The 13,638-nt window shown below is 40.6% G+C and overlaps 2 protein-coding genes across 2 annotated transcripts in view; both read left to right on the top strand.

Annotated features, from left to right (window-relative positions):
• Positions 1-1,829: 1,829 nt before the first annotated feature.
• Positions 1,830-2,628, top strand: LOC128378713 (small integral membrane protein 36-like). Its single transcript, XM_053338293.1, has one exon. It carries the CDS (start codon positions 2,292-2,294, stop codon positions 2,592-2,594), a length of 303 nt encoding a protein of 100 aa, XP_053194268.1. The 5' UTR covers positions 1,830-2,291; the 3' UTR covers positions 2,595-2,628.
• A 13-nt stretch (positions 2,629-2,641) lies between these two features.
• The window catches only part of mmd (monocyte to macrophage differentiation-associated), a 28,631-nt gene continuing 17,634 nt past the window's right edge, over positions 2,642-13,638 (top strand). Inside the window, exon 1 of the mRNA XM_053338283.1 lies at positions 2,642-2,756. Within this exon, the coding sequence (XP_053194258.1) occupies positions 2,719-2,756 (38 nt within the window). The 5' untranslated portion in view covers positions 2,642-2,718. The remainder of the gene's footprint in view (positions 2,757-13,638) is intronic.

The following is a 13,638-nucleotide window of genomic DNA, read 5'->3' as shown; positions in this document are numbered from 1 at the left end:
GTTTGAAGCTTTTAAAACAATGTTGGTTAGTTTAATTGCAAACTATCATGATTGTAAGAATCTAAGAAACTCCTAAAAGAAAGATATCGTTCTTAGCAACATATTATAGAGGATGTTTTCACTTTAACTTTAAATTAAACTTTTGCTAACTCTAAATTTGGCTTTGTGTTGTATTTGAATTTACCAAGAGCATCCAAAAAATGTCTTAAATGAGAACTCAGCATGTCATCTTTTTTATACACTGGATCAACACATGAATTCTGTAAACCATTACGCTCATAAAATCAGGTAGGCATCCATCTGTCTGCCTGTGAAGGAGGAATTTTTAAACTCTAATCACGACTTGAAAGTTTCCAGAAATAGCACACATGTAAGGCTCAATGTGTAAATGTGTGAATGTTTTTGGGAGGAACTGAATGAGCCAACTTAGACCTGCATTAAAGGACCAGTGTGTAGGATTTAAGAGGGTCAAATGGTAGAAATGAAATATAATATGTCACCTGAAAATAAGAATCATTGTGTTTACCTTAGTGTGAACCTTTATATTTACAGACTGCTCCTTTTTAACAGCTTTTTTGGGCACTTGGGAGCAGCAGAAACAAACACTGTCAACCCAACATTGTCATATCATCATCTTTTTGCTTATTTCTACCTCCAGCTTTTTAACATTATCATTCAATCGTTCATTTGGAGTCGTGTTTCTCTCATCAAACACATTACAGACTGACCGGTCCGAGACATTATTATGAAAAATATTGATTATAGCTGCTTTAAAAGGAAATTATAAAGTGGAAAACTACACAAGTAACTATACGGACATTTTCATTTCAAGGTAATTCAACAATAAAGTAATGTACTTTACTGTTTTGCACAAACTGGAAATGACACATCAGCTGACAGACACTTCTAATAGGACAAAATGGGGTTTTTTTTTTACTCTTAACTTTTAAATGAAGGTTTAAAAGTTTAATGACATCTTCCTGCAGCTGTTTAATCACCATGCACAGTATTGGGGTATTTTTGCAGCTTAAATAGTGCCTCAGCTTCCTTTTTGTTTAGTATCCATACTCACTCGTTGACTATACTTCATTTCCATGTTGCATTCTCAAAACCTGCTTAAAGTTTAAATGTAGCTGTTAAAACATCTTTGATTTGATGAAATGCAAAAAGCTGAAGTATTTCTGTGCTATAAATTCAGCCTCCAGCTCTGCAGACCATTCTTCTCCCACTGCTGCTAATTGCTGCCCTCTGCTGTCCATTAGTGTCACAATCCTCTCAAACAGGTGGAAAATGACTTGTTGAAACACACACGAGCAACTAAAACTGAAGGTGTAGTTTCTTCTTCTTTTTTTCTTTTTTTTTAAAGGCATGTGCTCACTTCACTTCAAATCCATCTGCCTGCCTGCACAACCAACATGCTCCTTAACACATGTATTGTCATGCAGCAGCGGAGATTATATTGCTGTCCACTGTGATAATCCCTTCTCCGATGCTTCTGAAACATGGAGCACAAAGGCAGCTGTAATCTGCAGAGATTACATTGTTCAAAAAAAAAGAAAAAAAGAAAAAAAGATATGAGTTCGAAGATATTGGAAGAAGGTTTCAACTTATTTTGTTTGGTTAAATTAAAACTTCTGGTAGCATGCTAGCATTTTCTGAGTGGCTTTTTAGTCATGCTCTCTGGCCTCTATTTAGCCAGATGGCTTCCTCCGTCAATCCCCACTCACAATCAAGATTAAGATTACACCACACACACATGCTCCCACACACACACACACACACACACACACACACACACACACACACACACACACACACACACACACACACACTCTCAAATACGCCACATACAGAGTAATTAATGTGTACTTGCTAGCAGATGATATAACACAGAATCTGTCACAGTTGCTGAGTTACCACTGAGGCTTAAGTTATTAAAGTGAGCCATTGATCGCAGAAATTCAAGGTTGGAGGAGTGGCGCGGATTAAAGTATTTTTATCACAAAGCCACGTATCCACGGCCCTCGTCTGAAACCGAGAGGTGGGAGACAGAAGCGAGGCAGAGTGGATGGAGGTTGGGAGGAGGAAGAGGAGGAGGAGGAGGAGGAGGGGGAGCGGAGGAGGACAGGAGCAAGAGACAGATTGAAGAGGATAGATTGAAAGAAAGCCCTGCTGTCACCAGCTTGTTCTTCAGTCTTTAGCACCCGGTCGGTACCTTCCACCTTCCCTTCCCTCTGAGGCCTCCGATTGTTCTCCGAGGCCTAAGGGCCGCCCAGCATGAAGCAAGCACCATGGGCTTTCTGGAAAACTACCAGGAGATCGACCCCGTCACTTTGAACCTTTGCATCCTCATTGCCAGCTACGTTATCTTGCTCCTGGTCTTCCTGATATCGTGTATCATGTACGACTGCCGAGGCAAAGATCCAACCAAGGAGTACGCCCCTGACCCGCAGCCGACCCAGTCTCCCATCAGGCTGGTGGTGATGCAGAGCTCTCCAGCACCGGCGGGACGATGGGACACGGCCAACATGATCACAACCTACCACGAGCCAACGCACTCGGACTTTAGGGAGAAGAAGAGCACGATGGTCTAAGCGAGACTTTAACCTTTGTACATAGTTGACTCTTTTTCCCCTTTCTTTTTCTTTTTTTTTTTTTTTTGTACATACGTTTCTTTTTACATTTCCTTGTTTTATTGCTGCTTGCTGCTTCGGGACAATGCTAGGATTTGACCTACACAGGACCAGATTCAGACGGTAAGGGAGAGTGACATGTGTGTTTAACGTCTTTTAAAAATGCCCTGTGTGTGTGTGTGTGTGTGTGTGTGTGTGTGTATATATCCACTAGAAATCCCTCTAAAGGATCTCAAGCTCAAAGCCTTCACTCTCTCGCTCTGGAGAGGAAATGTCACAACTGATAAAGCACAAGGAATAAAGAGGGCATTTCTGTTGTTCTGCAAAGTAGGAGAGAGGTTTAGAATTAAAAAGTGTGGCCGAGTTAAACATTTAAAGAAGAGGTGGATAATACAATTTACCCAATTGAGTAACATCTGCAATACTTGACGTCAGTGGACTTTATTCCTTTAGATAAAACCATTATCTCTACTTTAACTACTCTTTTGAAATTAAAGGTGCATTGCCCTCGATTTGGCTGCCATGCGAGGGATTAGTGTTCAACATTCGGATGAAACCTGTTACATAAGAGTGATAGAAGTGTGAAATGTGTTGTGCGTGAGCGTGGGTTGTAAAAAAAAGCGGGCAGACAGACAGATAGGTGAAAGCGGTGCGATCAAGGTCCTGACCTGCAACGTCTAGATTCTTATTTTGAGACGTGTGCCTTTAATCACCCCCCACCTACTCACATACACACACACAAACACACACACACACACACACACACACACACACAAGAAGAGACAGTTAACCCTTTAGTTAGGGTTACTGGTTCTTAATGCTGTTAATATTTATGGTAATATGCCAAATTTCAAAATAAAGTGTCAAATAGTTTAATAAATACTAAAAAATAATCATCTCATCTCTTCTTCTTCAAAAAAAGAGCAGATTAAAATTGAAACCTTGTCTAAAAGCTAAAATGCCATGCACACACACACACACAGACACAGACACAGACACACACACACACAAGAAGAGACAGTTAACCCTTTAGTTAGGGTTACTCGTTCTCAATGCTGTTAATATTTATGGTAATATGCCAAATTTCAAAATAAAGTGTCAAATAGTTTAATAAATACTAAAAATTATCATCTCATCTCTTCTTCTTCTTCAAAAAAGAGCAGATTGTGAGGATTCAGACAGAGCAGATTGAAAGTGAAACCTTGTCTAAAAGCTAAAATACCATGCACACACACACACGCACAAACACACACAAAAAGAGACAGTTAACCCTTTAGTTAGGGTTACTCATTCTTAATGCTGTTTATGGTAATATGCCAAATTTCAAAATAAAGTGTCAAATAGTTTAATAAATACTAAAAATAATCATCTCATCTCTTGAAAGTGAAACCTTGTCTAAAAGCTAAAATACCATGCACACACAGAGAGAGAGAGAGAGAGAGAGAGAGAGAGAGAGAGAGAGAGAGAGAGAGAGAGAGAGAGAGAGAACCCTTTAGTCCATTCAGCACTTCTCTTACTTTATACCTGCCACTGCTGAAAGTTTACCTGTTGCTCATATTATTTAAATACACTTTGATAATCTCCATGGACAAATATAACCAGCACAAAGAAAGACGAGAGCATTTAAGTTGCTCATATCGCTCAAGTGCAGATACGGATACGGTGGTATGTGTAAACAAGAAGCACATGATAGTCATGTTTAACAAGTCAACACAGCACAGTTGACATAAAGCTGCAGGGTTTGAGTCCAGGTCTGAACATTGAGTCTCTGAGAGATACTTATTTGCTCTTGTAATACACACTGTCTGTTAGTTTAATAGCATGTTTCACGTCCTCTCTTCGAGTATATCTGGCATTTGCTTTTATGCTCCTTCCGGCTTTCTTTCTTTGTAAATGATCTTGCGTGCAGAGCTGTGCTGTAATCTGTAGCGAGGCAGACTGATTAGCTGCAAGCATGCATGGAAGGAAGAGTGGAAGCAACATTGCACATTTACTATAGAGGCACTTATTTCTTTATTTGAACTGTATTTATTTATTTCTAATCCTGATTATTTGAGGCTTGAGCACCTTTATCATGTCTCTGTTGTTTGTAAAATGTGTGTTTAACCTGTTTACTGCAAACAAAATCGACCTACTGGTACAAATAAAGCAACCCGAGAGTCTGAAATCAATGAAGGATGCAGGTTTATTAACCCTCCTGTTGTCCTCGAGTCAAGGAAGGAAGGGAAGGAAGTAGGAAGGAAAGGAGGGAGGAAGGAAGGAGGTAAGTAAGGGAGGGAGGGAGGAAGGAAGGGGAGAAGAAGGAAGGAAAGGAGGGAGGAAGGAAAGGAGGGGAGAAAGGAAGGAGGTAAGTAAGGGAGGGAGGAAGGAAGGGGATAAGAAGGAAGGAAAGGAGGGAGGGAGGAAGGAAAGGAGGGAGAAAGGAGGGGAGGAAGGAAGGGAGGAAGAAGCAAGGAAAGGAGGGAGAAAGGAGGGAGAAAGGAGGGGAGGAAGGAAGGAAAGAAGGACAGCGGAAAGAAGGAAGGGAGGAAGGTAGAGGGGAGGAAAATAACTGAAAAAAGACTGTATCAGATTTATTACCTTACCTACCTAAACTAGTTCCTAAATGACTCCGAGCTTCAGAAATTCCCCATTTAAATTGACCACTGATCAATCTGTGGCTAAAATATTGTTTTTCGTCCAAACAAATTATCTGAAATGCATCTGACAAAACTTACTAAAAACTGGGGGTGGACATTTTTCATAGTATCACTAGAAACAGCAGCTACATGCTTGTTAGCTTTCTATATGCTAAATAAGCAACAGCGCTAAGAGCTAACAAGCTAACGTTAGCCCTGACTGACAGGGAGGCATATATATATAAAGCCAAAGTCTATTGTCCAAGGTAATTAAACACAAATTACTAGGATATATAGTGCTATAATGTTAACGTACTTTCTTTTAACCCTTGTTGGTTGATAGAGACGCTACCTATCTACCTTCCCCAAGCGCCTGGTTACTCAACAGACGTGTGATTACAGCTTTCAGTTTGTTCTGCCAACAGCCAAACAGAAATAGACTTTTATTTTGAAGGAATTGACTTAGTTTTTAGTTTGGTTTTATTTTGAAGGAATTGACTTAGTTTTTAGTTTGGTTTTATTTTGAAGGAATTGACTAGTTTTGGTTAAGTTTTTATTTTGAAGGAATTGACTAGTTTTTAGTTTGGTTTTATTTTGAAGGAATTGACTTAGTTTTTAGTTTGGTTTTATTTTGAAGGAATTGACTCGTTTCAGTTTAGCTTTTATTTAGTTTTAGTTTTTCAGGTATTAAGAGAAAGCCTTGACTTGTAGAAGCTGAAAAGGATGAAAGAATTTTCATTTCATTCTTTAACCACGAAGCATAGCAGCTGCTGCAGGACAGGAAGTCATCGAGGGAGAAAATGAAGATGAATTTATCTGCAGTTCAGTTTAGTTTTACATTGTTCAATGTAGTTTTTTTTTTTAATTTCAGTTAACTAAATTATTTTTTCATTGCTAGTTTTAGTTTTAGTCTTAGTTTTTGTGAAATATAATAACCCTGGTCTAAACTCAGAAAAAAAATTAGCCTGAGAAAAAAAAGAAAAGAAAAAAATTACTCAGAAAATCAGAAAAAAATCCCCCCCCGAAAAACCAAGCATAAAAATAAATTACTCTGGAAAACAGAAAAAAAAATTATATAGTGCTATATTCAAGGTAAAGTATTCTTCTTTTAACCCTTGTTGGTTGATAGAGACGCTACCTACTGTACCTTCCCCAAGCGCCTGGTTACTCAACAGACGTGTGATTACAGCTTTCAGTTTGTTCTGCCAACAGCCAAACAGAAATAGACTTCAGAAACCCAGACGGAGCCTCGTGTAATCCCGCTACTTCTGAGAAATGTGCAATAAATGGACCTCGTTCATAAAATAGGTCGAAAGCACTGTCTGTAAAGTTTTGTGACGATTAGTGAAAAAAAAAAAGAAGGTGGTTAAATACATTACGTAAGTGAGATCAATGACATTGTGTCCACATACTCAATAATAGGACCAAAACTAAAAAGGCACAGGTCTAGCGTTGTCCCTGCAGCCATCATACATCTTAATAAGAACTTGTGATCCCTTGATGATGGTTGGGGAGTTGATGATGATGATGATGATAATAATAGTGATGATGAGTGAACTTATGCACTTTATGCCATGCACTTTTAGGGTAGCCACCATAGACTGTATATAAGAAATGGACGTAACATCTGTGACGTCACCCATTGGTTTGTGGACTGCTGCTCGGAAGCCAATAGTTTCGAATCTAGGCAGCGCCATCTTGAGAATTTCAGGTGCATGCTGGGAAAAAAAGAACACGGATTCTACTTATATGGGCATGAGGCGGAGTCATGGACGGAAGTATGGGCGGGACTAACGGCGGAGCGGGGAGGCTGCGATTGGTTGCGAGGGCTGGATCTCGAGGACATTGGTCAATCAACCTGTCAATCAGGACGTAGCCACGCCCTAATGCATACCCTGCTTTATCGTCAAATATAAAATCAGGGAGGCCAAAATGTCCCAAGTGAACATCATACTGCATTGAAGAAGGCTTTAAACTAGCGATTGAGACCATAAACACATTTTGAAAACGTTTACTGAGGTTAGAAATCAAGTGAGAAGTTGGTGAATTCTCCATTGACTTGTATAGAGACGGTCGCCCCCTGGTGGCCTTTTGATAGAATGCAGCTCTAAGTTACTTCCGCATTGGCTTCTTTTCAGAGGATAGGTACTCCCCGCCTGGTAGCCACCCTACATATATAATGCACTTTATGACGCAGCATAGAATGATGATGGGGATGATGACAAATTGTGTGGCTATTTTACTGTTTTCATTTTATTGTATTGTTTTGTATGAATGTCTCTCGCTGCGAGCCAAATTTACCTGCGGGTAAAAATAAAGAAATCTAATCTAATCTAATCTAATCTAATCTAAAAACAGAAGACGAGAGAAAATCCCAGAAATATACACTGATAAATCTTTAGTAACTCAATGTGCTTTATATAAAACAAACATTTAACAGTAAGAATTGGAAATAAAAAAACACCATAAAAACATGCAATTTGAGAAATAAAAATAAAACCCAATAATAGTAAACACATGGAAACATTAAAACATACAATTAACCCCCCCCCCCCACACACACACACACTATTAATAAAAACAAAGTACAGAAAAATAGAAAAAGAGTGAAATAAAATACTATAATAGAGCATTAAATATACTCTCACTCTCTCTCTCTCTCTCTCTCTCTCTCTCTCATGATTTGCTTTGATCAGTAGATCAATTTCCTTTCCTTCCTCCTTTCCACCTTCCTTCCTTTCTTTCCTCTCTCCCTTCTTCTTCCCTTCCTACCTTGTTCCTCCCTTCCATCATTCTTTCCTCCCTCTCTTCCCTCCTTCCTCCCTCCCTTCCATCCTTCCTCCTTTCCTCCCTCCCTCCTTCTCCCTTTCATTCCTTCCTCCCTCCCTCCTTCCTTCCTTCGTCAGTCCTTCTTTCCTCCCTCTCTTTCCTCCCCCCTACCTTCCTCCCTTCCCTTTTTCCTTTCTCCCTCCCTCCCTCCTACCTTCCTTCCTTTCCTCTCTCCCTTCTTCCTCCCATCCTACCTTCTTCCTCCCTTCCATCATTCCTTCCTCCCTCTTTCCTCCCTTCTGTCTTTCCTTCCTCCTTTCCTCCCTCCCTCCCTCCTTCGTCTGTCCTTCTTTCCTCCCTCTCTCCTTCTCTCTCTTTCCTCCCCCCTCCCTTCCTCCCTTCCTTTTTTCCCTTCTCCCTCCCTCCTTCTTTCCTTTCCTCCCTTCCTTCCTCCTTCCTTCCTTCTTCCTCCCTCCCTTCTTTCCTTGACTCGAGAACAACAGGAGGGTTAAATAATACAGTAGTCGCCTGAAGCCAACAAACACTGCCACAAACATCAATCAGGTCTACTTATTAATAATTAAAAAGCTAATTTAATGGGAATAGTGATATATTGATCATGCTCAGTGTTAATAAATCCTCACACAGCCGCCAGAATTTCATATTGGCAAAATGACAAACCTGCAAATGTATAAAAATAAGCTAGTTTTTGCTTCCTATAATGTCTATACTGTGTCGTAGGTTGCAGTAGGTGAAGCTTAATCCCAGAGTACACCTTTAAAAACAGAGATATCATCCTCTGCCCCGATAAGTCAGTCAGCGGTGGAAAGTCAGACATGTTTGAGTTGTTTGACATGATTTCAATTAGGGCTAACGAGGCTTCAAACCCTCGCTGATCTAGTTTACATAGTCCTAACTTCTCCTGACCTTACGATGCACTGTGTAGGTGAGAGAGCATCCGCCGAATGAAAGAAGCTTTACTGTACGTACACACGTGACGCAGGAGGGTTAAACAGCTTTGTAATTGGTTTACTGTTTCACGCTAGAATGAAGAGGCACATATAGTTTTACCTTCAGTAGGACAGAGAAGGTGAGGGAATCAATGCGGAGGGAAGTTTATCACTGCTGCACTTCTAACACTTTTAAAAGATTCAGAAAAATAGTAGTGGAAATACTGGAACTATCCGATATGATCAATCAATTGGTTTTTGAGTCTATAAAATATCTGAAAATGGTAAAATAAAAAATGTTTCCCATAATTTATATCCTTATTTCATCCATAAACCTCAAGAAAATACATTTAAGAAGCTGGAATCAGAGAATTCGGTCATTTCCTGTTAAAATAAAAGACTCAATAATCTCAAAAAACCAATAATCTATTACTTAAATTTCATTTCATTTCACTTTAATTGTCATTATTATGCAGGTACATAAAAATAAAATACTGTTTCACGAGTTAAAACACTTTAAAAAAGGGGAACCGTGCAATAATTAACATTCAATTTGTCAGTAATAAAAATAATATTGCATAAATAGTTAATAAATAAGTGCTAAAATAGTTGAAAAGTTTGCAAATAATTGATTAATTGACTTATTATTGCCACTCTAGCTGATACTGATACATTTCCATAATGTACCCGGTGATAATTAAAGGTGCAGTACGTATAATTTAGTGGTATCTAATGGAGCGGCTTTGGTAAGAGGGGTTTTAATTAGAGTGTATAATCCCTTAAAATAAGAATTATGGTGTTATCATTACCTTTAAGGAGGCCGCCATCTTTCTACAGTAGCCCAGAATGGACAAACCAAGCACTAGTTATATGGAGGGCTATATGGAAGTTTTATTTGTTACACACTGGTCCTTTAAAATGAGATCAGATGAATCATACGTAATATATTTCTGCAGCCCCTTTATTCAGCTGTATATAAACCTAAACGGTGTATTTAGGTCAGGATGGTTGCTGCTGCTGCTGGTGTTTTGCTTTACGTGTGTTAATTAATCTTGCAGCTAACAAGCTAACGAGCCTTGCGTGCTCCACAGTGGAAAATACAGCAGCGCTTCTTGGCTGAGGATTACAGAGCATATCGATGCATGACCGCTTTACCTGTCGTCACCTCACACAGCAGTGGCATGAAGAGAAAACTTAAAAATCTTTACATTTGATAGGCTGGAAGCAAAAAAATAATAATTAATGATTGATTTTGTTTGTATTGACTAATGAATTAATGGTTTAAAGTATTTAAAATATGTCTTCTCCTTTTCTTTAGTTTTAAATATTCAATATATAATCAAATTTCATCACTTATAAGACACAATATTATCCAAACTACAGGTAAAATTAAAGCTTTTAAAACAGCATTTAGACCTTTATAGGACAATTTATATATCTATTAAATGAAGCAGTGTACTAACAGTGATAATGACATAATGGTAGTTATATTAATGGCACACACTGCATGTAAATTTAATAGGATACCATCAATGTGCAGACTTTTTAATTGCTTTTATAGATTTTATTATTTGGTCCAGCGCCTTTTTTAATTATACTAATGGCAGCAATGTTTTCATGATGGTCCATTAAAGTCAATTCAGGTTAAAAACCTACAAAAGACAATCTGGAGCTATAAATAATTGATTATACTTTATTATATCCTTCATATCAGCAGCAGATGAATGAGTTTTCTAGTTTTTAACAAATATATAGGAGGTTAAAAAAGCACATATTCATTAATAAGGACAATTATCTGATATGTGACTGTTAAAGGATTGAATTCAGGGTCAGCGAATGAAAGTCATGATGTTGTGTTTTTTATATTTAGTTATTTAGTAGAAGTGTTTATTCAACAAGTGAGGCAAAATAAATCAAGTAAAAGAGGAAGTGCGACTCAAAAAAAAGGGACGTGGTAAATCTCAAGCTGCTGACAACGAGAAGAATCTGTTGTTGTTTTTTAAAATAATTATTAAAGTAAAAAAAAACAGCTAGAGGTAGGTAAATGCATAAGAAAATAAGGTAGTGCAACAATCAGCAAAGGGTTAAAGGAGCTCAAGTGTTGCAGAAAGGAAGGGAGGAAGAAGGAAGGAAAGGAGGTGGGAAGAAGGAAGGAATGGAGGGAGGGAGGAAGGAAGAAGGAAGTAAAGGAAGGAGGAAGGAAGGACGGAAGGAGGAAGGAAGGACGGAAGGAGGAAGGGAGGAAGGAAGGAAGGAAAGACAGAAGAGAGGAAAGAGGGAGGAAGGAATGAAAGAGAGAAGGAGGGAAGGAGGAAAGAAGGAAGGAAGGGAGGAAGGAAAGGAAGGAAGGAAGGGAGGAGGGAAGAGAGGGAGGAAGGAATGAAAGAGAGAAGGAGGGAGGGAGGAAAGAAGGAAGGAAGGGAGGAAGGAAGGAAGGAAAGACAGAAGGGAGGAAAGAGGGAGGAAGGAATGAAAGAGAGAAGGAGGGAGGGAGGAAGTAAGGAAGGAAGGAAGGAAGGAAGGAAGGAAGGAAGAAAGGAACAGTCAAAACAGACAGGGTCAATTTGACACGAAGGTGAAGTTAAGATTTCAGATTTATCACAGCTCTCCACAGAGTAGTAGGTAAGAGTCGGGTGTTGACGTGAAGCGCTATTTACAACCAGGAAGCTGGTAATTAGGGTAAAGTCTCATGACTGGAAGGAAGCGACGGCATTAAGCTGAGGTCAGTGACGTCGCCGTGTGGCCAAAAGCAGGAGAGGATAGGAAACAGCGTGGGGAGGGATGTAAACATAAACTAAGAGGAGCCAGCATGGTGACTAATCGACACCAATTCATTTCATTAGTGTTTGTTTGTTTGTTTTCTCTCCAGGCGACGACTGTATTATTTAACCTCTCCTGTTGTCCTCGAGTCAAGGAAAGAAGGGAGGGAGGAAGAAGGAAGGAAAGGAGGGAAGAAGGAAAGAGGGAAGAGAGGGAGGAAAGGAATGATAGAAGGGAAGAGAGGGATGGAAGGGAGGAAGAAGGGAGGAAAGGAGGAAAGGGGGAAGGTAGAGAGGAGAGAGGGAAGGAAAGAAGGAAGGAAAGACAGAAGGGAGGAAGGGAGGACTGATGGAAGGAAGGAAGAGAGGAAGGAAGGAAGGTAGGAGGCAGGGAGGGAGGGAAGGAGGGAGGGAGAGATTGAATTCAGGGTCAACGAATGAAAGTCATGATGTTGTGTTTTTTATATTTAGTTATTTAGTAAAAGTGTTTATTCAACAAGTGAGGCAAAATAAATCAAGTGTTAGAGGAAGTGCGACTCAAAAAAAAGGGACGTGGTAAATCTCAAGCTGCTGACAACGAGAAGAATCTGTTGTTGTTTTTTAAATAATTATTAAGGAAAGGAAAGGAAAAAAGGAAGGGAGGAAGGTAGGAGGGGGGGAGAAAGGAAAAAAGGAAGGGAGGAAGGTAGGAGGGAGGAAAGAGAGAGAAGGAGGGAGGGAGGAAAGAAGGACAAAGGAAGGAAGGAAGGGAGGGAGGAAGGAAGGAAAGGCGGAGGAAAGGAGGAAGGAAGGAAAGGGTGAAGGAAGGGAGGAAGAAGGGAGAGAGGAAGGAAAGGAATGCATGCCAGCATGGTGACTAATCGACACCAATTCATTTCATTAGTGTTTGTTTGTTTGTTTTCTCCAGACGACTACTGCATTATTTAACCCTCCTGTTGTCCTCGAGTCAAGGAAAGAAGGGAGGGAGGAAGAAGGAAGGAAAGGAGGGGAGGGAGGGAGGGAGGGAGGGAGGAAGGAAGGAGGGAAGAGAGGGAGGAAAGGAATGATAGAAGGGAGGGAGGAAAGGAGGAAGGAAGGAAAGGGGGACGGAAGGGAGGAAGAAAGGAAGATGGGAGGGAGAAAAGAAAAAAGGAAGGGAGGAAGGTAGGGGGGAGGAAAGAGAGAGAAGGAAAGACAGAAGGGGGGAAGAGGGAGGAAGGAAGGAAGGTAGGAGGGAGGGAGGGAGGAAAGGAGGGAGGGAGGAGGGTAGGGAAGGAGGGAGGGAGGAGGGTAGGGGGGAGGAAAGGGAGAGTAGGAGTTAGGGAGGAAAGAAGGAAGGAAGGAAGGAAGGAAGGAAGGAAGGAAGGAGGGTGGAAGGGATGAGAGAGAGAAGGAGGGAGGTAGGAAAGAAGGAAGAGAGGAAGGAAGGAAGGGAAAGAAGGAAGGGAGGAAGAAGGAAGGAAGGAGGGAGGGAGGGAGGGAGGGAAGGATGGAGGGAGAAAGGAAAAAAGGAAGGGAGGAAGGTAGGGGGAAGGAAGGAAGGAAGGAAGGAAGGAAGGAAGGAAAGACAGAAGGGAGGAAAGAGGGAGGAAAGAATGAAAGAGAGAAGGAGGGAGGGAGGAAAGAAAGAAGGAAGGAAGGAAGGAAAGAAGGAGGAAGGGAGGAAAGGAGGAAAGGAAAGAAGGAAGGGAGGAAGAAGGACGGAAGGAGGGAGGGAGGGAAGGATGGAGGGAGAAAGGAAAAAAGGAAGGGAGGAAAGTAGGGGGGAGGAAAGAGAGAGAAGGAGGGAGGGTGGAAAGGACAGAGGAAGGAAGGAAGGAAGGAAGGAAAGACAGAAAGGAGGAAAGCAGGAAGAAGGAATGAAAGAGAGAAGGAGGGAGGGAGGAGGAAGGAAGGAATGAAAGAGAGAATGAAGGAAGGGAGGAAGAAG

Source organism: Scomber japonicus, chromosome 18, assembly GCF_027409825.1.
Source record: "Scomber japonicus isolate fScoJap1 chromosome 18, fScoJap1.pri, whole genome shotgun sequence".
NCBI lineage: Eukaryota > Metazoa > Chordata > Actinopteri > Scombriformes > Scombridae > Scomber > Scomber japonicus.
Note: the sequence above shows the minus strand (reverse complement) of the source record. Positions and strands in the feature narration are given on the sequence as shown.

Coding starts and splice junctions, on each gene's coding strand:
- LOC128378713 (XM_053338293.1), top strand. CDS start 2,292: ATGGGCTTTCTGGAAAACTACCAGGAGATCGACCCCGTCACTTTGAAC.